This window comes from Rattus norvegicus, chromosome 15 (assembly GCF_036323735.1).
Source record: "Rattus norvegicus strain BN/NHsdMcwi chromosome 15, GRCr8, whole genome shotgun sequence".
Taxonomy (NCBI): domain Eukaryota; kingdom Metazoa; phylum Chordata; class Mammalia; order Rodentia; family Muridae; genus Rattus; species Rattus norvegicus.
In genome coordinates, this window is record NC_086033.1 from 3,897,973 (window position 1) to 3,925,613 (window position 27,641).

Genomic DNA, 27,641 nt, shown 5'->3' on the forward strand with positions numbered 1-27,641 from the left:
CTGGTACAAAGGGAATAAATCTGTCTCAGCTAGTAATAGTGCAGGACGGAAAGGCCATGTGGTGTTCCCCTAAATACGACAGTCTATGCAGGCAAGCTTCTCGGAGGTTCTGGAAATGTCACTTGGTGTTCTTGAGACCCCTTTCCATCCCAAGGCCAGCAGTTGTCAGCCGTTAGTAACGCACCACACTGTGTGGTAGGAGTGCCTTGAACACCACACAGCTCTGACAGTGGTGTCCTGTACAAGGCTGGCCCTCGTGGTAACCAGCATGTCCCTGAGACCATCGAGAGCTTAACTGGAAGCAGGGGAAAGCTCCTCCTCTTCCTCCTCCTCTTCCTCCTCCTCTTCCTCCTCCCCCTCCTCTTCCTCTTCCTTCTCTTCCTCTTCCTCCTCCCCCTCCTCTTCCTCCTCCCCTCCTCTTCCTCCTCTCCTTCCTTCTCCTCCTCCACTTCCTCCTTCTTTTCCCCCCCCATAGCCCAGGTCTTTGAGTAACCTGATTACTTCTGTGTTCCTACCCAGTTCCAGTGAATGAGGAAAAAGGCAAGCACCATTTTACATTTAATTGCCACAAGGAAAATTACTTATAAAAGCCTCCGTTTTCTGTCTTTTAACAACAGATTTTATGTGTACGAGTGTTTGCCTGCGTACATGCACATGCACCCAACCACTTGCATGCCTATTTTCCTGAGGAGGCCAGGAGAGGTTTTGGAAACCCTGAAATGGAGATTATAGATGCTTGTAAACTAGCCACTCAGTGCTGGCATCGGAACCCAGGTCCTCTGTTTGGTTTATTAGAATAGAAAAGTGAAAAGCTATAGTCTGAGCTTTGATTTTAAGATAAATGTTTAAACAGTCTGGTCTCATGACTTTACAGAAACAATAAAATTGTATAATACTTCTTTAAAACCACAGTTCTTTTGACCTAGAGTGGTGGTAGTAATTTATATGTTTTTTTAAAACAAACTTATTTTTATGTGTATAATCTTTTGCCTATATGTATGTCTGGGTACCCTGCATGCCTGGTGCCTAAGGAATCCAGAAGAGGGCATCAGATATCCTGACAATAGAGTTAGAGATGGTTGTGAGTGCTGGGACTTGAACCTAGGTCCTCTGGAAGATCAAGCAGTGATCTTAGTCACAAGGCCATCTTTCCAGCTCCAAGTGTTTTTTGTTTTCTTGTTTTTGTTTTTACCTCAGTTGTGTATTTTGGGGTTTGTTTTTAAAAGATTTAATTATTTAATCTATGTGTACGAGTACACTGTAGCTGTCTTCAGACACACAAGAGGGCATTGGATCCCATTACAAATGGCTATGAATGGGGTTGGGCATTTAGCTCAGTGGTAGAGCGCAAGGCCCTGGGTTCGGCCCTCAGCTCCAAAAAAAAGAAAAGGGGAAAACAAAACAAACAAACAAAACAAATGGCTATGAACCACCATGTGGTTGCTGGGATTTGAACTCAAGCCCCATGTATTTATTTTTTTAAAGACAGTCTTGTTTCATAGTGACTGGCTTTGAAAGTTTGTACCCTTGAACAACTTCCATTTTTATGACCTTTGCCCCTAGCAGCCGTCACTGTCCTGTTAATGTGAGTTCTCTTGGACTCCATATACTTGTCATATAAATGGCCTATCTTATTTAGTTCCTTAAGTTCACAGTTCATCCTCATTATCGGATTGTTTCTTGGTTTTTGTGCCTGTCTGTTTTTGAGACAGGGTATCACAATGGAGTCCTGGCTAGCCTGGGACTTGCTGTATAGACCAGGCTGTCCTCCAACTCAGAGCCCTGTCTGTCATTGCCTCCCAGGGGCTGGGTTTGAAGGTGTGCACCCCCATGCCTGGCTCACCTGCGTTGTGGTAAATGGTGTGTGGTGGGTAGGATTTCCTTTTTTCAAAGGCTGAGTATTTCCTTCTGTGTTTACATATCACAGTTTTGTGTGTGCATACACATATACCTCCGTGTGTGTTGCTATGTAAACATTCATGAAGTATCATATATACCACAGAGTAGAGGTCAGAGGTCAACCTGGTTTTGAGACCGTCCCTTCTCAACTGCTGCGTGTGCCACCCATCTGACTGGATTTCCAGAGAATCCCCGGCCCCTACTTCCCATCTTGCTGTAATTAGCACTGGCATGATACACACGTGTTCAGCTTCACGTGAACTGCTGTGCCTTGAGTTCAGATCCTCACAGCTCCCTGGCAAGCACCTGAGTTGTTCATGTCCCTGCGATAAGCAAATTGGTTCACCAAGCTGGAGTCGGTAGATGTGAGTGTTCTTTACCTCCTTGGATTGTCTTGTGAATCCTGTGCAAGATCTGTTGGTCATGGCTGCTAGGTGTGTGCTTCTCAACTCTTGACTCATTTTCTTTGGCCTGTGTTATCTGTCCTCGTTCCTTGATACTTCTTTAGGATATTAGGAAATAGAGAAGCGTGGAGCCTCTTGACTTCTGACCAAGCAGTGGTTTTTCAAAAAATGTTTTAAATCGTGTATGCAAGTGTGTGTCCCTGTCAGGGATGTGCACATGGGTGCAGGCGTCATGATGACTAGAGGCATCAGGTGACCTGGGACCCCTGGAGCTGGAATCATAGTCACTTCTGAGCCACCCAGCATGGGTGCTGGGAACCAGACTTGGGCCTCTGCAAGAGCACTCCACATTCCTGTGGTCTGTTACACCAGCCTGTCAGCCATGATTTTGATAGCCGTTGCTTAGACCCTGGGCCCTGTACATATACTTCTGATTATATTATTACATATGGCCAGTGATGGGGCCAAACTTGGTATAGTGTATGCTTTGCAAACACAGCAAGCGTTTGGCTATGTGGCCCTATCTGGCATGCCCAGTTGAGAATCAACTTTTTTTTTTTTTCTTTTTAAGATTTTTATTTTTGGGATTGGGGATTTAGCTCAGTGGTAGAGAGCACTTGCCTAGCAAGCGCAAGGCCCTGGGTTTGGTCCCCAGCTCCGAAAAAAAGAAAAAGAAAAAAAAAAAAAGATTTTTATTTTTATCTTTGCAAGCACACACTCAAGAGAGGCCAGAAGGAGGCACTGGATTACTTGGGTCTGGAGTTACCCCTTGTGGGTACTGGGGATTGAGATTGGGCAGTTCGAAGAGTGCAAGGGCTTCTAACCACTGAACCATATCTCTAGATTCAAGAGTCAGCATGTGAGAACCGGGTATTTTGAGAAGAGATCTAAATTACCAGTTTACTTTTAAAGGGCAGAAGACTTTTATACTGTCCAGTATAGCCTCAAACAGCAACTCAAGCAATTCTTTTTTGCCTCAGACTTCCAAGTAGCTAGAACAGAGACAAGGGCCAGGGCATCCTGCTAACATGGGCGTTGTTGAGTGCTATTGGCATTTGATTAGTAAAGACTTTTTCTTTTTTTCCTTTTTCTTTTTTTAGACATCTAGGCTTCTTTCCTTAAAGAAAGCTCCTTTTAATTTTATCGTTCTATTTTTTGTGAATATTGAAATCAAGCGTTAAGGGAAAAAAAATTTAAAGGTGGAAAGTTACATTTTTACCTAAACTTGCAGAGGAGAAAAACCTAAGGGGCGTGGTTTTCAGAGCACAAACCAGTGACCTCCTTCCTCGAGACAGGGAAAACAAATTCTCGCGAGAGTTAGCTGGTTGCTATAGTTACAGAAAACAGCCGGCGTCTGTCTCAGGTAGGATAGTTATTCCCTTTCCGAGGCTATAGCTGTCACTCCCACTCCCCAGATCTTTTCTTCCAGGATTCATACCACTTTCCCTTCTGCTAAGGCCAGGTTGAAATTCTCGCTCAGCCCAAGATCCTGCTTCATCCAGAGCCGGGTCCAGTCCCATCTCCTATCCCCAAGTCGATGGTTGTGGCCCCCCTCTGAGCCTGTGACTAGGAACGGATGCCTCGTTGATCGCATGAGCAAGAGTTGGGTACTTGTGCAAGGTCACAGTTACTCAGTAGGAAAGTCGTCAATCTCCACGTCTGGGACTGTGGATCTGGTTCAGTGAAGTGTTTCCACTGCGTGCGTGGGGCGCAAGGTAAACCAACGAAACCCCACCCTCATAAACAAAACACATGTGCGGGAAGGAGAAAGGGCAGAATTCACAGCCACGGTGAATGTTCCTGAATTGGAGAGAATCTTCATCGACTAAGAAATGTTCAAAGTGAATTAGGTAGCTGTGGCGCCTGCTTTAGGAAAGATGAACAGAAGAGAGTAAAGAAGGCAAAGAATATGAAGGTTCCATTGTCTGCAGACTCTGGGGTAGGGAGGGAGGCACCCTAAGCCAGACCACAGGCTAGAGAAGCAAAGCTATCGGCTCTGCTGAGACTAGAGTGTTGGGGACATAGTAATACAGCTGAACTGCATTTCCTCTGCTTTGATCTTCCGATTTATTCTCACATCATGATGCAAACAGAGGTCATGAGATTTGCTTTTTAATCTTTGCCTTTCAGCTTTTGACTTACCTTTTTCTTTCTGCCTGGAACAGCACCCTACACTATTCTGTTAGCTCCAGGTCCCCTCCGATGAGGAGATGTCCCTGGTACACACATTCACACATGCACGCTCAGATCAAGTTAGGTACCAGCTACAGCACACCTCTGCCCGATGATGAGCTGGTAAGAAGGCAAACTTGTCGGAAACTCACTTTCCTCTTTTACCTGCGTGGCATATGCGAAGGCTTTAGCATGTACCAAGGCACAATGGAAAGCCAGTTCCCTCCCCACTCCCCAACATCTGCCTGTTACAAGGCTAGCACCTCTCAGTCTATTGACACGTCTCTCTTCCTCACTAGACTTGGGGCTTATATATTCTCTCTGCTATCCTCAGCATCTGTCCCTGTCCCTAACTTGATGAAGTTTGCTCCATTAATGATTTTGACATAAATAGAATGGATTTGAATAAAAAAAAAAGAGTCAAAAGCGTGTTAGTACAAGTTCCAAATACGCATTCAGTAAGGACATTGCCGGTGCCTCTGAGGCCCCAAAAGAGCCTGCAAAGCATTTGGGTGAAGAATCAGGCTTTTAGGAAAGGGAAATGACAGGGTGACTGTGAAACCCAAGGGCTGCAAATGGCATCACCTATCCCAGATAGACACACACAAGTCGTCCTCACAGATACGTTCCACTTCTGGTTTTAAATTTATTTTCTTTCAGTAAACACACAAAACAAATCTACGACACATCCACATGTCTCAGTCCTTGTTACTTAATTTAGATTCTTTCTCCCGTTTGTCTGACTTTCCCCTCCCCCTCCCCCTCCCCCTCCCCCTCCCCCTCCCCCTCCCCCAAACAGTCCCACTTCTGCTTTCCTGTAAAGTGTGTTTAAACCTAGGTGATACGTAGGAGAGGGGACATGAGATGTTTGTCTCTTTTCCCTTGCATCGTCCTGCTTTATCCCTCCTCCCTTCGTACCCTCTTCCTCCACACCCACTTCCTCCTCCTTGTCACGTATATATTACATATTTAAATATAAATACTTCATAGGAGAGAAAATAGACACATTTGTCTTTCTGATTCTGAGACTTTAACATAATCATATCCAATTCCATCCATTTTTTTTCTGTTGATAACATGAGTTCACTATTCTTTACACTTTATTATCTATGTAATGTATATGGTACTTATAGACTATTTTCTTCACTCATCTTGTGAGCTTCCAGGCTGGAGCCACACCTTGGCTCCTGTGAGTAGTGATACAATGAACATGATGGACAAGTGTCTCCATATACGACAGATAATATGACGATTTTATTTTTACCTATTTTTACACGTTAGGTGGTGCACAGACATATGGTCAAGCCTGGTATCCTGGGAGGTCAGAAGAGGGTGTCAGAGCCACTGGAAGTGGAATTAGAGAGAGTTGTGAGCCAGCACGTGGGTGCTGGGATGGAACCTGGGTCCCCTGGAAGAGCAGCCAGTGCTTGTCACCACTGAGCCATCTCTCCTGCCCGCCATTATTATTTTTTTTGAGGAACCTTCAGATGGATTCCCGTAATGGCCACACTGTTTCACTTTACTGGCAGTGACATACAAGGCTTTTCCTCATCATATCCCACTTTGGATTGAAGTAGAAAACCCGGTCTTTAAGAAAAAGCAAAACAAGAGATAGTGGACTATGGTTCCCTTGGCAGGGTCCTTACACAGCATTCACGAAGGCCGGCATTCCACCCCCAGCACAGCATCGTCTTAAATGATCCCAGGGAGTTCAGGGTCAGCCTCAGCTGTCTTAGTCTCTTTTCTGTTTCTGTTGCTGTGATAACATACTCTGACAGAGTGACTTAAGGCAGAAAGGCTTGTGCTTAGCCCAGAGTGCCAGGTTCTAGTCCATCATGGTGGGGAAGGCAGGCCCTGAAGCTTGGCGAACCCAGTCACACTTGTCAGAGAGCAGTGCGTGCCTGCTGCTACTGCTCAGCTGGCTTTTTCTACTCATCCAGAATCCCACGACCAGGGGATGGAGCCACCCATGGGAGGTCACTCGTCAACTCAACTAAGTCTATTCCCTTCAGGCATACAACACCAGGAGAGTACAGATTTGTCAAGCTGACAGTACTAATTATCAAAGGGCTAACCTAGGCTATATGAGATCCTGTCTCAAAACAAGCATACATTATCTATCTATCTATCCATCCATCCATCCATCCGGTAGGACAGGGTTTGTCTGCGTAGCCCTGGGTGACTGGTTTTGAATTCACTACGTAGACCAAGTTGTCCTAGAACTCACAATCCTCCAGCCTCAGCTTCCCAAGTGCCAAAAGTTACAGGTGTGTGTGCTGTCACACCTGGACAACAATTACTTGAAAATATCGATGCAGAGACATAAGTCTTTGTCGTGTTAAGATTCCATAAAGCTGGGACACAATCTTGGAAGGGAGCTTCCCAGACCGTGGGTTGAACAGTGAGCAGTGACCGTCTGCGTCGCTGCCTTCTGATCCCTTGCATTTCTTGGGCCGGTTATGGGTTGAGGAATCTTTAAGATCAGTTAGTGGACCCATGCCTGTGACAACTTCCTGAAAGTGCTTCTGGTCCAACAGCGGAGGCGGCAAACGGTGGGTTAAAACGTAGGTTAAACAGGGACAAACAGTCTGGCCTTTAATGTGTCTGCAGTTCTGTCCTGAGGTCCTGGTCATGATGTTGTTCACAAGGAAACAAACCCATCTGTTATCTTTACACAGGCCAAAGAAGACCAGAGAGACTTGACCAAGTGCTGACATGGACCAGCCGTCCAGCGCAGTGAGAACCGTGAACATTACTGTGACAAATGGATATGACTTGGTACATTGACTCTTGGAAACCCAGAGGGGGCAAGATGGGAGTTTTTGTGTGATTTTTTTTCTCCCTCTAAGCAGAGGTGCTGTGTGTTTGTAGTCTGTATTCAGCAAGTCACCATGTCACGTGTCTAATACCTGGCCTTTTGAATTAAATTTGACAGGGTTTAAACAAATCATTTCAGTTTCGCTATGTAATTTTCTCCCCCTTACCCTTTCTTCTGAGACAGAGTTTCTCTAGCCGAGTCTCCCACAAATTCACAGCAGTCCTCCAGTTTCAACCTCCCAGATGCTGAAATTACGGCACGAGCCACCCATCTGAGTTAGAATTCCTTTCCTACCTTTATTTTTTCATCATTCTCTCTCTGAGTAATTCCATTTTAGGATTTCAAATAATAGACCTGTAGTAACCGCTAAGAATTAGGTGAATAATGAAATGGGGGAATATTCAACGTCCTAGAGCTTACAGAGCTGTTGTTTAAAAGGGCACAGTTAATAAATCGTTTAATAACACACATATAAACGTATATATGTGTATACATATTCACAGAAGCATAAAAATGTGTTCTGAAATGTTAATGTTCCCGCACAGTAGAACCAAGCCAGAGGATTTTATCCCTGTGTAATTTTTTTCTCACTTTTTAAAGATGCCTGTCATTTGAAACTGTAATGTGATGTTTGTCCCCACAGAAAGGCTTCAAAGGAGACACCCCAGTTACTTTTGTCCGTGCAGAATTCAATCAGGCAGTTCTCGGAGACTCTTCAAAAATCACTGTCTCTCCAGAAGGAACTGCAAAATACAATTTTACTTGCAACATTGACCTCAACCCAGATGGGGGAGTTACTGTAGATGACCTCGCCCACAAACCGTTATTCCGTAAGTCCCCCCTCCCCCGAACTGAGGACCGAACCCAGGGCCTTGCGCTTGCTAGGCAAGCGCTCTACCACTGAGCTAAATCCCCAACCCCTAAGTCTCATGGTTCTAAGTGAGCAACTGAGCACAGAGTCCCTGTGAAGGGAGAAGGGAGACCCCCCCCCCGACTTATTCACTTTACATCCTGCTCACTGCCCAACTCCTGGTCACCTACTCCCTCAGTCCTTCCCCCACTGCCCCTCCCCTTCTCTTCTGAGCAGGTGGAGACCCCCTGGGTATCTCCCCATCCTGGCATTTCCTCTCCCACTGAGGCCAGACAAAGCAGCCCAGCTAGAAGACCATATCCCATGTGTAGGCAATAGCTTTTGGGGCACCCCCCCCCCATCCCAGTTGTTCAGGGCCCACATGAAGAGCAAGCTGCACATCTGCTACAACTGTGTGATGAGGCCTAGCCCTGACCGTGTGTTGTTTGTTTGTTTGTTTGTTTGGTGGCAGTGGTGTTCAGTCTTTGAAAACTCCAAGGGTCCAGACTAGCTGACTATGCTAGTCTTCCTGTGGAGTTCCTATGCCCTCTGGGCCTAAATCCTTCCTCCTGTTCTTCCGTAAGAGTCCCGGAGCCCTGTCCACTGTTTGGCTGTGGGTGTCTGCATCAGTCTGAGCCAGCTGCTGGGCGGAGCCTCTCAGAGGACAGCCATGCTAGGCTCCTGTCTGCAAGCATGACAGGGTATCATTAACAGTGTCAGGGGTTGGTGCTTGTCTGTGGGATGGGTCTCAAGTTGGACTGGTTATTGGTTGTCCATTCCCTCAGTTTCTGTTCCATTCCCCATGCCTGTACTTCTTGTAGACAAAAGCAGGGAAGAATAGCATCATGCATGGTCTTTGTTTTGTCTGCCTCTGGCACCAAAGACCATGACATGCTCATTTTAATCAGTTGTTTGTTTGTTTTCTCTTCCTTTGTATCCTAATACTTATGGTTGCCAGATTTTAGGGGGAAATTACTTCGAAAAAGAAAAGCCCAAGGAACCTGATACAAGCTTTAAAATTGCCTATTGTCTATTTGACATTCAAGTCTAACTGGGTATTCTGTGTTATCAATGCTTTTGTATGCACACCATCAGGAGTGGCCATTTTCATTTGCCTCTCCTCCTAAAGGATGCCCTTCTTAAAATCAGGGCGAACTTTCAATTCCTAGAAACATCTATAGCATAGCAAATGCTCAGAGTCTTAGTGGAATGGACTGGATGGGAAGGCGGATGGTTTTCACATCTGCATTGTTCTGGTTAACAGTACGCACTGGGTATTTATAGCTGATGTAATTTGTTACAGTTGCATGCTACCTCTTCTACTGTTTTGTTTTAACCTGTTCTCTCTCTCTCTCCCCTCTCCCCTCTCCCCTCTCCCCTCTCCCCTCTCCCCTCTCCCCTCTCCCCTCTCCCCTCTCCCCTCTCCCCTCTTCCCTCTCCCCTCTCCCCTCTCCCCTCTCCCCTCTCTTCTCTCCTTGGCCAGCCAATTAGCTCCAGGAATCTACCTATCTCAAGATTATCCCACCCCACCCCTACCCTAACATAGAGTCTTGGTCAATGTTCTATTTCTGTGAAGAGACACCACAACCATGGCAACTCATAAAAAAGCATTTAATTGGGATTTAATTACCAACTAATCAGGAGATTAGTTCATTATCTTCATGACGGGAAGTATGGCAACACAAGGGCAGACATGGTGCTGGAGAGATAGCTGGGAGTTCTACATCCGGATCAAGAGTAAGCGGAAGGGGTTGGGGATTTAGCTCAGTGGTAGAGCGCTTGCCTAGCAAGTGCAAGGCCCTGGGTTCAGTCCCCAGCTCCGAAAAAAAGGGGAAAAAAAAAGAGTAAGCAGAAGAGAAAGAGACTCTGGGCCTGGCCTGAGCATTTGAAACCCCACGATCCTCTCCCAATGACACACCTCCTCCAGCAAGGCCTCACCTCCTACTGCATTCAAATAGATGAGCCTATGGGGGCCACATGTGCTTGCCGCAGGCTCCCAAATTTTATGTGGGTATTGGTCAGGGTTTCATACTCGCACAGTAGGAACTTTATAGACTGAGCCATCTCTCTAGCCCCATGTGTTTTAATCTGTAGTTGATTAGGGAAGGACTCTCTAGAGGACCAAAGCGGTCTATTCTAAGTTGCCATTAGCAGTGCGACCCTCGGGCTCTTATGGTTATGTCAAAGGAGGCCCAGTGTGGTGCAGAACTTCATTATGTCCTTGTGGGACCAAGTCCACCCCCACTGCATGACTAGTGGATGTCAAGGAATCAGAATTCTAGTCACTTTCCTGGTAACTGGGTGCTGCTTCCCTGAGGAGCAACAGTGAGTGGAGTAGTCAGGAGGAGTACCAGGCCTCAGTACCTCAGAGCAGTACCTCTGCCCCTTGCTAAAAGAGTATCAGAAAAAGAAAGAACTAACCAGAGCGGAAGGTAGACGTAAAAGCCAGAGTTTCAAAGGCTCCCAGGGAAAGGCCAGCTTCCAGGAGAAAGGGAAGTCATTTTAAGAAACGACAGATCTCAAACTAAGTCGCAAAGTCAGTCAGCAAATGCAACACCAAGGTAGCTGTTGGGTCACAAGTCCAATGCAAGGATTTTATTAAGAGCCAAGGGATGAGTCGTCACCGAACAATTACAGACATTCTGGGAACAAATGGGGAAAAATAGAGAAAAGATTTAGGAAAGAAACAGAAGATATAAAGAAAAACTGAACCAAAATAAAAGGACTGGGGCTAGAGGGATGGAAGGCTCGTTATGGAGGATGCCCTTGCAGAGCGCTGGGTTCAGTTTTTATGCTGGGCTAACCTCTGTAATCCATTACCAGGGAGGGGATCCAACACCTCTTCTGGTCCCCACAGACACTGGGCACACGTGTGGCACACATACAGGCAGGCAAACACCCAAACACATAAAATAACTCAAAGATATTTTAAAATTACTGTAATTGAAAAATATAACCTGTGAAAATCTGAGTGAATAGGCTCGACACTAGAATTAAGAAAACAGGAAAGAAACAGCAAGCTGGAGGTTACCTGATCTAAACCACACAGAGGACAGAGGGCAGAAATGATGAGAAATGTTAGGGCTTCTGTAACTACGACAACACACACAGTGTTAGTGTCCTTTGGACTTGACAGTGTGCACAGTGTGTTTGTGTCCTTTGGAACTACGACAGTGTGCAGAGTGTCCACGTGGAACTATGGTAGTGTGCACAATATTAATGTCCTTAGTGTCTCATGACAGGAAAAGGACGGTAGAACTGAAGAGTAACTCAGAACAATAGTGTGAAGCTTCTCAAGTTGTTAAAATCCGTTTTACTGTATTTTATGTGTGTGGGTGCTTTACCTGCGTGTACGTGTACCTTATGAATGCCCACGGCCCTTGGATCCCTTTGAACGGGAATTGTGGATAGTTCTAAGTCACCATATTGGTGCTGTGGGCTGAATCCTGGTCCTCTGGGAGAGCAGCCAGTCTCTTAACCACTGAGCCATCTCTCCTGCCGATTCCCCCTGAGACAGGGTCTCACTATGTATCTTTGGCTGGACTAGTACTAGCTCTGTAGACCCAGGCTGGCCTTAAACTCACAGAGATCCACGCACCTCTGCCTCCAGAGTGCTGAGATAAGGGCGTGTGCTACCGTGCCCTGCTTATAAGCCTGAAGTTTCAGGAAGCTGAGTGAGCTGAGCAGGAAGGAGATCCATGCTAAGAAAGTGTCACAAGCTGTGCTGGGGTGCAGACGGGCTTGAAGCATGGTTGCCTGGTGTGTACAAAGCCCTGGCTTTGATCCCAGCCAAAGCCGGGCATAGTAGTGGTACTGGATGGTTTTGTGTTAACTTGACATAGGCTAAAGTCATCTAAGAGGAGGCAAACACAGGAAAGTGCCTCAGGGGTTGGGGAAGATGGCTGAAACTGAAGGAATATATATATTGACCTAAATCAAGGCACCAAATTATGGGAGTAACAGAACCCAGACCTGCCATCTCTTGTCACCAAATGAAGCTTCGAGTGCCGGGAATGGGTTACATCTAATTGAGCTGTTGGCCAAAGGAGGCCCATGGAACACCTAAACAACCCAGGCTGATGCCGAGACTGTAGTTTGCTCTCTACAATCCCATAGCAAGGCCCCATTACTGATGACAACACCTACACAACTCACTGGACATGGAGAAGCTGAGTCGGTTCCCACATAGAGCCTTCGCCCCTCCATGCTAGCATTCTTGGTACAGGAAGGCACTCTGCACGCTACCAAAGAAGAAGCACAAACACCAACCCAGACACAAACGATTGATCTGCAAAGCTTCCCTAGCTGAAAGATATGCCAGTGCAAGGAGAGCACAGGGCTGTTGGAGTGACCAACCCATGTCTGCTTTGACTTGGGCCCACTCCGTGACATGGGACTCATGCCTGATACTGTTTATGTGACCAAGGATACGAGACTAGATAGCCCAGGGACTGCAAAACCAAGAATTACTGTTCAAAACCAAACAGATTAGCAGTAAAAAATGACGTGTAACGACATTCTGCTGTACTCATAGATCAATGCCTTACTCAGCCATCATCAGAGAAGCTTCCTCCTGTAACAGATAAAACAAATAGAGAGCCACGGCCAGGCAGTATGCAGAGTCGGGGACCTCGGGACACTGAGCCCTAGATAGGATTTCTCACCTCAAGGCTCAGGGAGTCCTGTGAAGGAGGAGGCAGACTGAGTAGGGGACTCAGAGAGGATGGCAGACACCAAGAGAGCAGGCTGTCTAAATCGAATGGATCTATGCACACGTGAGTTCAAGAGCCCCAAGCAGCATGTGCAGAGTGCTCTGCTCCAGATGGAGTCTCCCCTCCCTAACCCAGAAGCCATTTCCAGTTGATGACCACTTGCAAATGAAAAAGGATCGCATGGAGGAAAGGAACTCCTCTGAAGGGTTGGCTCCGCGCACAGCAGTGCATGGCCAGCAGGAAATGAACTCAAGGGCAGCCTTGGAGACTCACTGTCTCACAATATCATACAAGGGCCTTTTTTCTTATTCTAACGTTTTAATTTTACATTTTTTTTTTGGTTCTTTTTTTCGGAGCTGGGGACCGAACCCAGGGCCTTGCGCTTCCTAGGCAAGCACTCTACCACTGAGCTAAATCCCCAACCCCCATTAATTTTACATTTTTAACCCCACAGGTCCTTTGCCTTCCAGTTTAGCGTTTTGTTGCTGTTTTTATGAGATTGCTGGGTGTGTGAGCAAGTGTGTTTCTACATCTACAGTGGTTCCTTTTCCTTCTGCTTCTCTTGTTCTGTTCCAACATGTTAGTTATTTTATCATATTACATTACAGTTAATTATATTGTATTTATTATATTATACTCCCTTGGAAGCCTGTTTTCTAATGAGAGACAGGCGAGGGTGGATAGAGAAGTAGGGAGAAACTGGGAAGAACATGGGAGGGTGTGGTGGTTTGAATGAAAAGGGCCCCCATATGCTCAGAGGGAGTGGTACTATTGGAGGTGTGGCATTGTTGGAGTCTGTGTGGCCTTCTTGGAGGGAGTATGTCACTGGGGGTAGGCTTTGAGATTTCAGAAGCTCAAGACAGGCCCAGTGTCACTCTTTCTTCCTGCTGCCTGCCAATCCAGATGTAAATATCTCAGCTCCTTCTCCAGCACCATGCCTGCCTGTGTGCCACCGTGCTTCCTACCTAAGTGACAATGGACTAAACTTCTAAAACTGTAAGCCAGTCCCAATGGCATGTTTGGTTTTCTTTTTTTGGTTTTTTTTTTTTTGTTTTTATTTTTTTTGCCCCCCGGAGCTGGGGACCAAACCCAGGGCCTTGCACTTGCTAGGCAAGCGCTCTACCACTGAGCTAAATCCCCAACCCCTGTTTTCCTTTTTTAAAAGTAGCTGTGGGCCATGGTGTCTCTTCACAACAATAAAACACTAAGAGAGTGGGGAAAATGTGATTGGCATACATTGTATGGGGGACTCCAGTGAAAGAAAGGCACAGACAGTGACACTGGTTGCTGAGAAGGAAGCCCTCATCAGTGACTCTCAGTGATAAATGTTGGACTGAGAAGAATTAATGTCAAATACCTAAAATACAGTTTTCAAATATCTGGAAAACCAGAAAAGACAATGGTGCCACTTGGAAGGCAGAGGCAGGCAGATTTCTGTGAATTTGAGGCCAGCCTGGGGTTCAGACTGAGTTCCAGGACAGCCAGAGCATCAGAGTGATACCCTGTCTAAAGAAAAGAAAGGAAGGAAAAAAGGAAGAAAGGAGAAGGAAAGGAAACACCTCCATAAGAGGTTGTTAGCCTCTGGAGCAAAGGTTTCCCTGTGTAGCTCTCGCTGTCCCGGAACTCACTCTCCTCACCAAACTGGCATGAAACTCACACCCATCCTCTGCCTCTGCTTCCCAAGTGCTAGGATTAAAAGCATATGCCACACTGGGCTTGTGGGGTATGTTTTAAGTCCGTGATTGGTATTGGAGGGCCCAGCCCACTGTGGGTGGAGCCATCCCATGCTGGTGGTCCTGAGTTCTAGAAGAAAGCAGGCTAAGCAAGCCACAGAGAGCAAGCTATTAAGCAGCACCCCTCCATGGCCTCTGCTTCAGCTCCTGCCACAGGTTCCGACCTGTTTGGGTTCCTGTCCTGACTTTCTATGATGATGAACAGTGATGTAAAGTGTAAGCCAAATAATGCTTTTCTCCCCACGAGTTGCTTTGGACATGGTGTTTCATCACAGCACTGATAACCCTAACAAAGACACTGGGCACACTGTGGTCCCAGCACTCAGAAGTAGAGGAAAAGGGATCAGAAGTTCATGGTCATTCTTGGCTACATCGTGAGTTTGAAGAAAGTCTAGGATATGTGAGGTCCTATCTAAAATCATCAATTTCTAAAGAATGTCCACGTAACACAGTTTCACCATTAGTCCAGGCTGACCTTGAATTTACAATTCTTGCTTCCACCTCTTGAGTGCCACCACTTCTGTCAGTAATTTTTAATGACAAATATGATAGGAAGCAGCAGTTCTTTCCGATAATAAGGAATAGTAACTGTTGCCAGATAGCTATACGCATCAGTTGCCTTTGCATGTCTGTACTGCACGATTCTGAGGAGTGTCCATTCCTTACAATTCAAGACAGAAAGTTCAAAAGTCACACAGCTAGTGACTCCCACTGTCTACCAGCAGTCCCTGATGCAGTCCCCGATGTGCAGTCCCTGATGTGCAGTCCTGATGCAGTCCCCGATGTGCAGTCCTGATGCAGTCCCTGATGTGCAGTCCCAGATGTGCAGTCCCCGATGTGCAGTCCCCGATGTGCAGTCCCTGATGTGCAGTCCCCGATGTGCAGTCCCTGATACACAGTCCCCGATGTGCAGTCCCCGATGTGCAGTCCCCGATGTGCAGTCCTGATGTGCAGTCCTGATGTGCAGTCCCTGATGTGCAGTCCCTGATGTGCAGTCCCTTATGTGCAGTCCCCGATGTGCAGTCCCCGATGTGCAGTCCTGATGCAGCCCCTGATGTGCAGTCCCTGATGTGCAGTCCCCGATGTGCAGTCCCTGATGTGCAGTCCCCGATGTGCAGTCCCTGATACACAGTCCCTGATGTGCAGTCCCTGATGTGCAGTTCCTGATGTGCAGTCCTGATGTGCAGTCCTGATGTGCAGTCCCTGATGTGCAGTCCCTGATGTGCAGTCCCTGATGTGCAGTCCTGATGTGCAGTCCCTGATGTGCAGTCCCTGATGTGCAGTCCCTGATGTGCAGTCCCTGATGCACCCTCCTGGGTCTCGGTATAACTGTCACTGCTGCTGTTATTGATGTCTGTCCTGGAATTTGATCTGAAACCTCAGGCAAGCAGTCTTACCACGGTGCTCTACATCCTACATCCGAATTGACTTTCTTTGACGTAGACGTTGCCTGCTGAGGCTTCGTCATCTGATGGAGTGGTGAGGAACACTCTCCTTTTCTTTGCTTTGACTTTTCTAGTAACGGTGACTGAAGTTTTACCAAGGGAAAAGAAACAGAAAGATGAGAAGACCTTAACTCTTGGCCAGGCTGTGGTGGATCTTCTTCCTTTACTAGAAGGTCAGATGTATAATCTACCCAAAACCAAAAATAGCAAAACCCATAAAACCCTATACCCTGCAATGTGTGAAACCCAGCCTCCATGACTTTGAAAGATTTTAGTGGAAAATGAAGGCATGACTGTGCCTATAGCAACTGTGATCTGACCCTGTTTTCTTTGGCTTAACTTGACCCTACAGGAGAGGAGTCATTTGAAACGACGGTCCCATTACACCCCGTGCAGGGGTCACCCTTGGAAACTACTTTGCCAGGCTCTAAGGTAATCGGAATTCTAAGTCTTAGTGTTTCGGCCTCTCTCATAAGCCAGATATACATACAGTCCAGGTCACGTGAGTCCAATGCACTGGGCGCTTCCTCTCCCGGCACCAACGGTGCAGGTTTCTGGTGAGAGAGATGAATACAGCGAGTCCCACCCCATGGCCTCTAACCCAGTGTGATGAACTGAGAGGCAAAGAGCAGGTACGGGCTGCTTCACCCAGAGTGTGATATGAAAGGTTCAACTTCATGTATGTGAGTACACTGTCACTCTCTTCAACACACCATACTTCATGTATGTGAGTACACTGTCACTCTCTTCAACACACCATACTTCATGTATGTGAGTACACTGTCACTCTCTTCAACACACCATACTTCATGTATGTGAGTACACTATCACTCTCTTCAACCACACCATACTTCATGTATGTGAGTACACTATCACTCTCTTCAACCACACCATACTTCATGTATGTGAGTACACTATCACTCTCTTCAACACACCATACTTCATGTATGTGAATACACTATCACTCTCTTCAACACACCATACTTCATGTATGTGAGTACACTATCACTCTCTTCAACACACCATACTTCATGTATGTGAGTATACTATCACTCTCTTCAACCACACCATGTGGTTGCTGGGAATTGAACTCAGAACCTCTGGAAGAGCAGTCTTAGCTGCTGAGCCACCTCTCCAGCCCTGGAAGTGCTTCTTGAGTATGCACCCGTGGGTTGAATTATATATGAATTATGACATATTACACATATGACCGTGTACTCCCCATGTAGGCACAGCATCTTGCCTCTGGTTGGAGACTTGTCTCTTTTTTTTTTTTTTTTTTGGTTCTTTTTTTCGGAGCTGGGGACCGAACCCAGGGCCTTGCGCTTCCTAGGTAAGCGCTCTACCACTGAGCTAAATCCCCAGCCCCGAGACTTGTAATTCAATAGTACCAGCCAACATCGCGTCCGGAATTTCGGAATGTGAGATTTTGCAATGCACTGGAGTTCTCTGCCGTGACGCCCTATAAACATCTAAGACACAGCATTCTAAGCCGAGCTCGCTCTCCTCCCCTGAATGTGCTCTGTCTGTCGTCTTAGTGTCTCTGGCCGATGGTCTTGCCCGTTCCTGAAATTTCATGACAGGATCTGTGTGACAGCCACGGATTCTAAGGACCGGCCTCCAATTCCACCGGAGCAGTCAGTGCTCTTAACCTCTGATCCATCTCTCCAGCCTCCTCCTAAGCCTCTTTAAATGCTTTTTTTTTTTAAACCATTTTTCCACTCAGTGCTGCCTCAGCTTTCATGGGGTCTTTATGCACAGCCTTGGCACATGACCCCGCTTCAGCCTTCCTGTTGCTTACATAGCAACTAAAAGGAAATCTAATCACACCTTTCCCCTGCTTAGTGTGGCTCAAGTCTTATCCACTGTGTGTGTCAAGGTCCAGATTTCTTTGCAAGCAACCCACATTCCTGATAACAGGAGCCTCCCAGTTGATTGACTTGACTCATACACCCTATGCATTCTGTTCCAGTGTCCTGAACTGTCCTTACCTTCGCCTAAAGGCAGCTCACTGCTTCAGCCCCCTTTACGGTTGCTTTTCTTTGGACCTAGAATTCTTTTTTCTTTGTTTCACTTGTTGATCCAAGTCACAAACTCCTTGATATTCTGCAAAAGCTGGACCTGAAAGCATTGTTCCCTACTCTTCTCCAGCCCAGCCATTAATTATTCTCTTCCTCTCTGGTGCTTCTCAGCAACTGTATTTTGTTCAGGATTTGTCGTAACTCATTACACTGTAATTCAAGTTTCTTAATGACAGGAAATGCGTCTTCTGTCAGCATATCGTTAGTAATCAATACACACTTAAGGGACCAGTGAGATGGCTCAGTGTGGAGCACACTTGGTGCCAGACCTTGAGCTCAGTCCTCTGACCACCTACCCATTCATGTAACTAAGTAATAATTTTAAATCTATAATTGTAAGGTTATAATACACATTTAAATGTTTTTATTGTATTGTGTGTAAGAATGTTAGGTGTATACACACACACACACTCACATACACAAATACATAGATAGATACTTAAAAATATCTTATTATGGGGGCTAGAGAGGTGGCTCAGAGGTTAAGAGCACTGACTGCTCTTCCAGAGGTCCTGAGTTCAATTCCCAGCAACCACATGGTGGCTCACAACCATCTGTAGTGGGATCTGATGCCTTCTTCTGGTGTGTCTGAAGGCAGTGACAGTGTATTTATATACATAAAAATGAATAAATTAATCTTAAAAAAAGAAACAGGATTTGTAGGCATGTACATATATAATATAATAAAGAAAATATCTTATTATAAAACACTGCACTCAAATTATAATAAATAGTTATACAGGGATGGGTATGGTGATACATGTCTTCAAGTCCAGCACTTAGGAGGCAGAAGCAGGTAGAGTCCGAGGCTAGGCTGGTGTATACAGTGAGTTCCAAGACAGCCAGGGCTACACAGTGAGGCCTGTACAATAATAGTAACAACAATGACGATGATGATGGTGAGGATGGGGATGGTGATGAGGATGATGGGGATGGTGATGATGATGGTGATGATGGTGGTGGTAGTGATGATGGTGGTGATGATGGTGGTGGTAGTGATGGTGATGGTGATGATGATGGTGCTGAGGATGGTGATGATGATGGTGATGATGGTGGTGATGATGGTGGTGATAATGATGAGGTGAGGATGGTGATGATGGTGATGGTATAGAGACGACGGTGATGTAGATGGCTTATGTGTAAGGCATTTGCTATTCAAGGATGAGGGCCTACGTCCAAATTCCTAGAATCCATGGAAAGCCAGACATGGACCTTCACATCCCAGTGGAAAGTGAAAACATGCCCAAGGTTGCCCTTTAACCTTCCCGCGCTCACAGTGCCACATACATACCTGAATACATATACACATCCCATATGCACAGACCCCACTAATCATAGAATACAGGCTAGCAAAAAAAAAAAAAAAGCGCCCACTCCCACTTCGTGAGTGCCTGCTAGGCACCCAGTGTGGAGCCGTCCAGCTCCTGTGCAGACATATTTGTGTTTGTGCTTTTCCTCACTGGTTAGGATGAATGAGTCTAGCTCAGCGTAGGGGTCTCCTGTTCTCCTTTTGACTCTTCATCTCCTCCGTTTGGAGTAGCTGGCGCCATCTTGAGCAGTGGTAGATGATGATAAAAAGAATGAAGACCTATGTCACTTTTCACAAACGTTGCTTTATTTTATTTTATAGCCATGCAGTCTTGATGTGAAGGTATTTGTGACAGAGCCCTTACTGACCCCAGCCCAGGTCGCAGCAAGCAATCTCCTGAAGGTCACGCTGGAGGCGGCCTATTCCGTGCCTGAGTCCTTCATGCCAGTCGGGCCTCAGCAGAACTACATGGTTGGTCTGCAAGTCCCGTCGGTCGGAGAGGTAAAGCCCCACCTCCGATGCGTACACGGGCTGAAGCAAGCCTGGACTCTCGGCCAGGTTCCCCCTGCCAGGACTGCATGCAAACTCACTCTAGGATTTGGTTTTAGGCTTATAAATTTAACACTTTGGTTTTACATTTTCATACCTTCACATTTCACATCCCATGTAGTTTATTAATCAACATATAGTTATGCTCTGAAATAACATCATTTGAAGCGCCATGTTTTGGTATGCTTATACATGAATTATGTGACTGTTTGATGGGTTTTGTGTCAGTGTCTCATTGTGCACGGCTCTCTCTTAATTCCAGGTATTGTTTAGGTCACATTTTTAGATACAGGAACACTTAAGGCTCTAGCTGGATTCCCAAGGTGCCATAAGTTAATGTCCTGTCCTGTGCTGCCCACAGCCTGACACTGTCCACGCGCTGGGGTTTAAATGGGTCCAGAGATGCCTGACTTTCATTCCTAAAACTTTTCAAAGACTTTCTGAAAGAGTAATTTGCACTTTGCAATCTTTTCCGTCACTCAGTACCTTAGCACAAATAGAATAAAGGGCACAGGCCCCTAGACAACCAGACCATCATGGAAAGAATACCCAGAATTCCACTGGGAAGGTACCAAGCAGACCTTATCCATTCCAGAGCCCTCTGCAGGAGTCCTGACGCCTGGCGTCTCTCGTTCTAGAAGGACTACAGGCATCCTGACGTCTGCGTTTCTCATTCTAGAAGGACTACTCTATGATATTCAAGAACGGGAATCTGAAGCTCGGCGGGGAAAGAGAGCCTGTTCCCAGGCCTAAAAAATGGCCTATCGCTAACATTCTTGCTCCTGGAGCTAATAACATCCCTGACGAGTTCATTGTTGGGGGGCCCTATGAGGAAGAGGAAGGAGAACTCAACCACCCTGAGGTGAGAGAGAACATGTTTCATGTTAAATGACAAGCCCTTTGTGAATCTGAACTTTACACACACACACACACACACACACACACACACACACACACACACACACCTGTCATTTGTCAAAACTGGTTGCATGTCAAAATCGAATGTCATCTAATTCTGCAAACAGGGGAGTTTAAATCCAAATTATTCTTTATTTTACGTTTGCTTCTTTTTGAGTTAAGTATGCTATTCAGTTGTTACTATAATGAAATACTTGAGCCAATCAACTTATAAAGAGAAAAGGTTATTTTGGTTCACATTTGGAGATTTGTCTCCATGATGGATTGGCCCCTCTGTTTTGAACCCAAGGAGCCCGCCATTAGGTTTCCTTTCCTAAAGACTCTATAACCCACCAGTAGTACTACTCTCAGGTTTTTACCACAGAGGTCTTTAAGCTTCCAACCTGCAGCAATAATAATATAGTTAGAAATTAATTATACAGTTAAAGTTAAGTGTCCAGTGAGTCTTTCTCCCGTGTGTCGTCACCTTCCTGATCCTCTCCATCCTGGTCCCTTAGTTGTTATTCCCAGATGCCTCTTGTACATACGGAAGAAGGGCAGCGATGTGAAGACTAAGAGGACGAGGAAAGGGGATCAGATTTCAGAAGGACTGGCTTACTGAACCCAAGCAAGTGTTTAAAAGAAAAAACGAAAGCCCCCAGGTGGCTACGTTTACATTAGTGATCACAATGGGAAAAGCCTTTCCTTTTGATGATGATTCCAAAGGCAATGAAATAATCTTCAGGCAGCATTAGAGCAAAATCTACAGATAAATATTTTTCTTGATCCCAGAGAGATGACTCAGGGGTTAAGAGCACTGGCTCCTCTTCTCAAAGACCCAGGTTCAATTCTCAGCACCCATATTGGGGATCACAGCCATCTAACTCCAGTTCCTGCAGATCTGACACCCTCTTCTGGTTTCCCTGGGCCCCAGGCACACATACGGTGCACAGCCATACATGCGGGCAAAGCACCCACATACACTTAGTAAAACAGTTGTTTGCTTTAGAGAATCCAGACCTTCTGTAAGCATCCAGTCATATTATTTTCAGTAGGACATATCAAGAAGCCACTCCTATTTTTCTGTTTACTCCCCAGTATTGTTTGTGTCTGGGCTGGGTATAGGTTGCGCTTTCTCCCGTCAGGAGCAGGGCAATATGTCGGTTTTCCCTCACGTGTCAATAGACATTACTGTGTGCATGCTGATGCTGTGCCCGCCATTTCCCAGGCCACTGTTTAACTGGCCTTGCTTTTACCATCACCACATGAAGCGTCCATTCGTTTTCCTTTTCTGTGTGGTTTCTATAGTGTCTGACACTGAGTGGGCATCTTTAATCTACTTACTCCCTTACCAGTGGTAACCAAGATTCCTTAATTTAAGTTTTTTCTCTTTATTTTAACGTAGGGCATAGAAAGTGATAGAAAAGCGATTACAAATGGTTCTCGTACGAGTGGATGAACATCAGGAGAAACATTCAGAAAGATGATTACTGAAATGAGGATGGTGAATTCTTTTCATTGAGTCTGAATAGCCAAACCGCAATAAGGCTAGCGATATTTAAAGTTGCTGACGTCCTTTTTCATCCGTTGTTTAGTGAATGTTTGTAATTCCCTTATATTTATATTTTATTTTATATACTTAGATCTTATGCTATCTTTTAGTTTACACAATTGTTTCTCAGCCTTGACCACACTTTGTAAAGGTGCCAAGTGGGCTAGCACATGCCTATATCTTGGCACTCAAGAGGAAGAAGATCTCCATGTGCTTGAGTACATCCTGGTCTATGGCGCGAGTTCCAGGCCAACTGGGACCACGTAGTGAGACCTACTCCAAAAACCAAGTCAAACTGAAGTAAAAATCTGTACAGCTTTTTTTTTTTTTTTTTTTTTTTAAATGAGACTGAGTCTCCACATTGCTGAGGTTGGCCTTGAACTCAACCTCCTCAGAACCAGGGTTACAGAGACGTGCAGCTACTTATGGTCCCTGAAAATATTTTTAAGACGAAGACAGTGGTGTGTTGGTTTCCTTTTCTATTGTGGCAAAATATTCTGATGCAAGCGACTCGGGAGAGGAAGGGAGTGTTCAGCTCACAGAATCCAGGGTGCAGTCTGTCATGTCAGGGAAGTCACAGACTTCCTGAGAAAGCTGGGTCACACCACATCTGTAGTCAGAAGCAATGGATTCATGCACACAGCCTCGTGCCCAGCTCCTGGCAAGACTCCACTACACTAAAAATGAGTAAGTGACACACTACCACTCTCTAGGTCGGTTTTTAAGCGCTTCCGTGATTTTGATGTACATTCTGAATTGAGAATCACTGACTGGGGTTATGTGCGTAAACACTTGGCATTCAGCACAGCATTGGCGTCAGTAGGTCCTCTCGTAGACTGAGGCAGCTGCAGGAGCCATCACGTACAGGAACGCCCCCAGACCGACAGAAAGAAGCCAGCACACAGAGGACAGAAATTTCCACCTTATTATTTCGCAGGACAGAGAATTAAGGAACCAAGCCGAATGCCTGAAGAAGAGGATTGTCTGGGACCTGGAAAGTCGCTGCTTCCTCCATCCCTCTGCTGTTGCAAGGTGGGAACAGCGAAGGACCGGGCCCCACCACCTGGGTCCGGGGTGGGGGAGGGCAGTTCTTCCCGCTGGCTAGGTTTGAGTTAAGGCGGTTTGAGACTTTCTCTTCTGCATCGGCTTGACTTCTGCCTAAGTGCTGATCGCAGAAGCCCTAGTAAGGGAGACTTCACCAAGGTGAGCACTTCTTTTCCACTCACATAAAATAACTTGAGAACTGATATGCACAACCTTTGCTCTACCTCACGGCTCAAGGTCGGTAGAGCTCGTGCGTGCGTGCGTGCGTGCGTGCGAGCGTGCGTGCCTGCGTGCGTGCGTGCGTGGGGCGCGTCTCTGCGGCTTTCATAGGTGTTGGTGCTGGTGTTGGTTTAAACTTCAGGAGTTGTTTATTTTGGGTTTATTTAAGCACAGCATAATCAGGTGAGAGCTATTCTTGTGAGGATCAATTCAGCCCCTTGTGCACAGCCAAGCATACCTAAATCTCTCTGAGGAAAGAGGCAAGATAATTACAGATTAGACATGACTACATTGAAACTGTAAGATGCCTGTGACACCTTCCATAAAGACAGTTTATGCAGACTGACTAAGAAAAACACATTTAGGAGAAAGGTCTGCTGCTGGCTCTGGATTTCGAAGAGGCCACTAGACTAGAAACGTGTCCTTTCCTGCCTTCTGACAGAAAACACGCTTTGCATTCCTTCCCATGGAACAACTGTGTGTGCTTAACATGCCAGCTCCCTTAGCTCATCCCTGCGACACAAAGACCCGTATGCCCCCACACGCTCGGCTGGAGAGCTAGCCCAGCAGTTAAGGGCACCTTTACTCTACAAGAGTGCCCGGGTTTGATTCCCGGCATCCATATGGTAGCCCACAGCCATCTGTGACTCCATCCCGGGGAATCCGATGCCATCCTCTGACCTCTGCGGACACCAGACAGGCTTGTGGCACACATACATACATGCAGGCAAAACACTCAAACATGTGAAGTTAAAAAGCCAAAAGGATTGCTGGAGCCCTGGCTTGTTCCAGAAAGTGGTTGAAGGGAGTGTGTGGGTTCAAAAGCTCACGTGCTAGCGGTTTAGATGTTATGAGGCTTTCTGTCTGCCCTGCCCCCAAACGCGCCTAGAAACCAGAAACCTAATAGCCTCTTGTATATCTTATGGGTCATCTCTAGATGAAATTGATGCTAGAAAAGACATTGTTTCAGTTGGATACATTGTCACCAGCCTGAATCAGCATATTATTATAGGGAGAGTCAGGGGCTTGATACTCTGCACATACCTCTCTCTGCTCTAGAGAGCTGCTCACAGGTGAGGAACCAAGGGTTGTCAACTGCCATCACAGGCCTCAGCTCTGGCTTTTTTTTTTTTTTTTTTTTTTTTTTTCTCTTTGGAGCTGGGGACCAAACCCAGGGCCTTGCGCTTGCTAGGCAAGCGCTCTACCACTGAGCTAAATCCCCAACCCCTCAGCTCTGGCTTTTTAAAAACATTAATTTTTTCCCAGAATAGTTTAACATTTATTTTTTTAAAAATTGGGCAGATATTTCAGAGGTCTACCTGGTCACATGTAATTCCTTTCACATGCTGATGGACTTGATTTTGCTGAGGATAAACTGTTGCTCACGTTAATTTGAGCACATACTAATCCATTAGATCAATTAAGAATAAGACAAAGTGGGGTTGGGGATTTAGCTCAGTGGTAGAGCGCTTGCCTAGCAAGCGCAAGGCCCTGGGTTTGGTCCCCAGCTCCGAAAAAAAAGAAAAAAAAGAAAAAAAAAAGAATAAGACAAAGTTTTAGTTGTTTTACTTTAATTAAATGTTTGGGCGTTTTCCTCGTGTTCTATGGATTTGAACTTACGACTCAGTATTTTGTTTCTCTGTAACCTTTAGCACTTTCTGTCTGCTCATTAACACACATGTAGAGCCTTTCCTCACCGGTCAGGGCTGCTGGCTGGTTTCCTGTCTGAGAAAAAAACGTTACTTCTCCTTTTGCAGGGCAGCTGTAGTGAGACTGGTTAGTGGGCACGTTTGGTGAGGTGTAACGACACAGTGGAAGCTTCAGGAGTGCAGGACCTGCCACTCATCCAGGGTCCATGATCGGAGATAATTTAACCTCACGGAACTTGATCTGTGAGCTCGAGACCAGCCTGTTCTACCCAGAAAGTTCCAGGTCAACCAGGGCTACATAGTGAGATCCTGCCTCAAACAAACAAACAAACAAACAAACAAACAAACAACACTGGCCACTGGGGAGTATTTCAAACCATTTACTCTCCATCCCTCCTTGAAGCATGAGGTTTCCCTCCTGCAGGGCGCCGACCCTTAGAACAGGTAGCCCTTATATCTGGGTTCCCTGGAAATTTTCAACTCTTAGTTTCAAAAAATTTGTCAAAATTTAGTTTTTATTTCCTGGTACTATACTGGCCAATTTTCAGTGTTTTGTTTATTTAGATAGGATCTCCCTGTGTAGATGAGGCTAGGCTGTCTGAAATCCAGCTCCTGTCCAGCAGTGCTAAGATTAAAGGCATGCACCACCACCCCACACCTCCCCGGTGTTTGTTTGGTTTTGAGACAGGGCCTTGCTATGTATCCCAGACTGGCCTGGAGCTCACTGTGCAGCCCTCAAACTTGTGATCCTCTTGTGTTAGCCTCCTGTTGAGCTTAGGTTGCCATATGGCACTTAAAGATGTATTTTTTGAGATTGTTAGCATTTTAAAAATTATTTTTATAAATCTATAAACCTAGGAAGGTTTTCTAAAAATCAACCAGCTGGGCTGGAGAAGTGGTTGAGCTATTATGACTGTCTGTGCTGCCAGGGGACACTGGATCAGTTCTACCACCCACATCAGACAGCTTGAAAGTGCCAGGAGCTCCAGACTTAGGGCATTCAGTGCCACCCCCAGGCACTGCACTGACATGCACAGAAACATGCATATACATGCACATGATTCAAAATAATAAAACAATTTAAATCAGCAGTGTAGGCAGGCATGGTGGTGGGCATCTCTAATCAGGTTTCCAGGAGCTTAAAATAGAAGGGTTCTAAGTTTGAAACCAAGCGGGGCTATCCTAGTCTCTCAAACAAACATAAACCCGTCTGCCTATTAAGACAGACATTCTCTGTCTCTCTGTCCTTGTCTTTGTGTGTCTCTCATGCACATACTCACACACACACACACACACACACACACACACACACCCCACACGTATTCCATTACTTTCTAGAGAAACACTCACTTGACCAACTGGGCCATATCCCCAGCTCATTTTACTCATAATTTCCTAGAAAAGAATGTTTCCTTTTAAGCTGTGCCATTTGCGTTTGCAGATAGTGCTGATGGTCTGATTTTTAATTTGCAGTTTTCAGAAGCGAATTGCTGATTGCCGACTCTGGCCCGTGGAGATCACAAGAGTGCCTTTGATCGTTGTACCCAAAGCCAAGCCAGGCAAACTTGAGAAGGTAAACATGTGGATCCCTAAAATAAAACGATAGGGTGTGGTGGCTTCTGCCATGGTTCCCGGCACTGGGAGACTGAGACAAGGATCATATTAGATCCGGAGTTGGAGAGCAGCCTAGACACAGAGCCTTCCCCTCAAGTTTTATAATTAGAAGTGACCTATCAAGTCAAATCTGTTATTCTGTGTCTAATCCAGTTTTATGTGGCTGTTTCCCCTATGTGACCCATTTGTGGTTCTTTGCCTAGGACTTTTTTGGGGTCCTGATGTACTGACCGCTCAGTTCCCAGGGAACCCAGGATGATTGGTTGGCCACAGAAGTCCCCTGTTGCTCAGTATTTTCAGATACTGATTTCCCCTGACCCTGCCTTATTGTCTTACCAGAGGTACCATAAGAAACAATCATTTTTATCTAGGTCAAAATGAGTGATTCAGCTCAATCTAATTAACTTAGGCTTACCTGCAGATGTGCTAGACTGCATGTTACTGTAATAGGATTAATAGATTAAACCAAGGCTTTGGAAAGACAGGGTTTTGTGAGCCTGGAACATGTTCCATATTGCTTTCCCTGTCTATGTTGCACCCTTACTCCTTGTGTATAAATTCCATGAGGGTAAGGGTCATTCAGTCTTTTATTGTCCGCTTTTATAGTCTGCACAAACCTAGCACATCACACAACTCACAGCCAGCCCTCAGCAAGCATCTAAGTCATTTGACTTGGCTTTGAAAAGGCTCTTTG

The 27,641-nt window shown here is 45.9% G+C and overlaps 1 protein-coding gene across 16 annotated transcripts in view; it reads left to right on the forward strand.

Annotated features, from left to right (window-relative positions):
- The first annotated feature begins 3,571 nt into the window (after window positions 1–3,571).
- Window positions 3,572–27,641, forward strand: part of Cfap70 (cilia and flagella associated protein 70) — a 65,681-nt gene continuing 41,611 nt past the window's right edge. For 4 of the 16 annotated variants that reach the window (XM_006251665.5, XM_063274374.1, XM_063274375.1 and 1 more), the window contains exons 1-10: window positions 3,572–3,666; window positions 3,761–4,018; window positions 7,154–7,253; window positions 7,937–8,123; window positions 16,108–16,206; window positions 16,386–16,465; window positions 19,745–19,924; window positions 20,652–20,834; window positions 23,359–23,453; window positions 26,807–26,906. In XM_006251665.5, the coding sequence (XP_006251727.1) occupies window positions 7,191–7,253; window positions 7,937–8,123; window positions 16,108–16,206; window positions 16,386–16,465; window positions 19,745–19,924; window positions 20,652–20,834; window positions 23,359–23,453; window positions 26,807–26,906 (987 nt within the window). In that variant the 5' untranslated portion in view covers window positions 3,572–3,666; window positions 3,761–4,018; window positions 7,154–7,190. Of the gene's footprint in view, window positions 4,019–7,153; window positions 7,254–7,936; window positions 8,124–16,107; window positions 16,207–16,385; window positions 16,466–19,744; window positions 19,925–20,651; window positions 20,835–20,888; window positions 23,109–23,358; window positions 23,454–23,512; window positions 23,625–26,806; window positions 26,907–27,641 lie in introns of those variants that run through there. The other 12 variants (XR_005493747.2, XR_010057834.1, XM_006251666.5 and 9 more) reach the window with 7 other exon arrangements.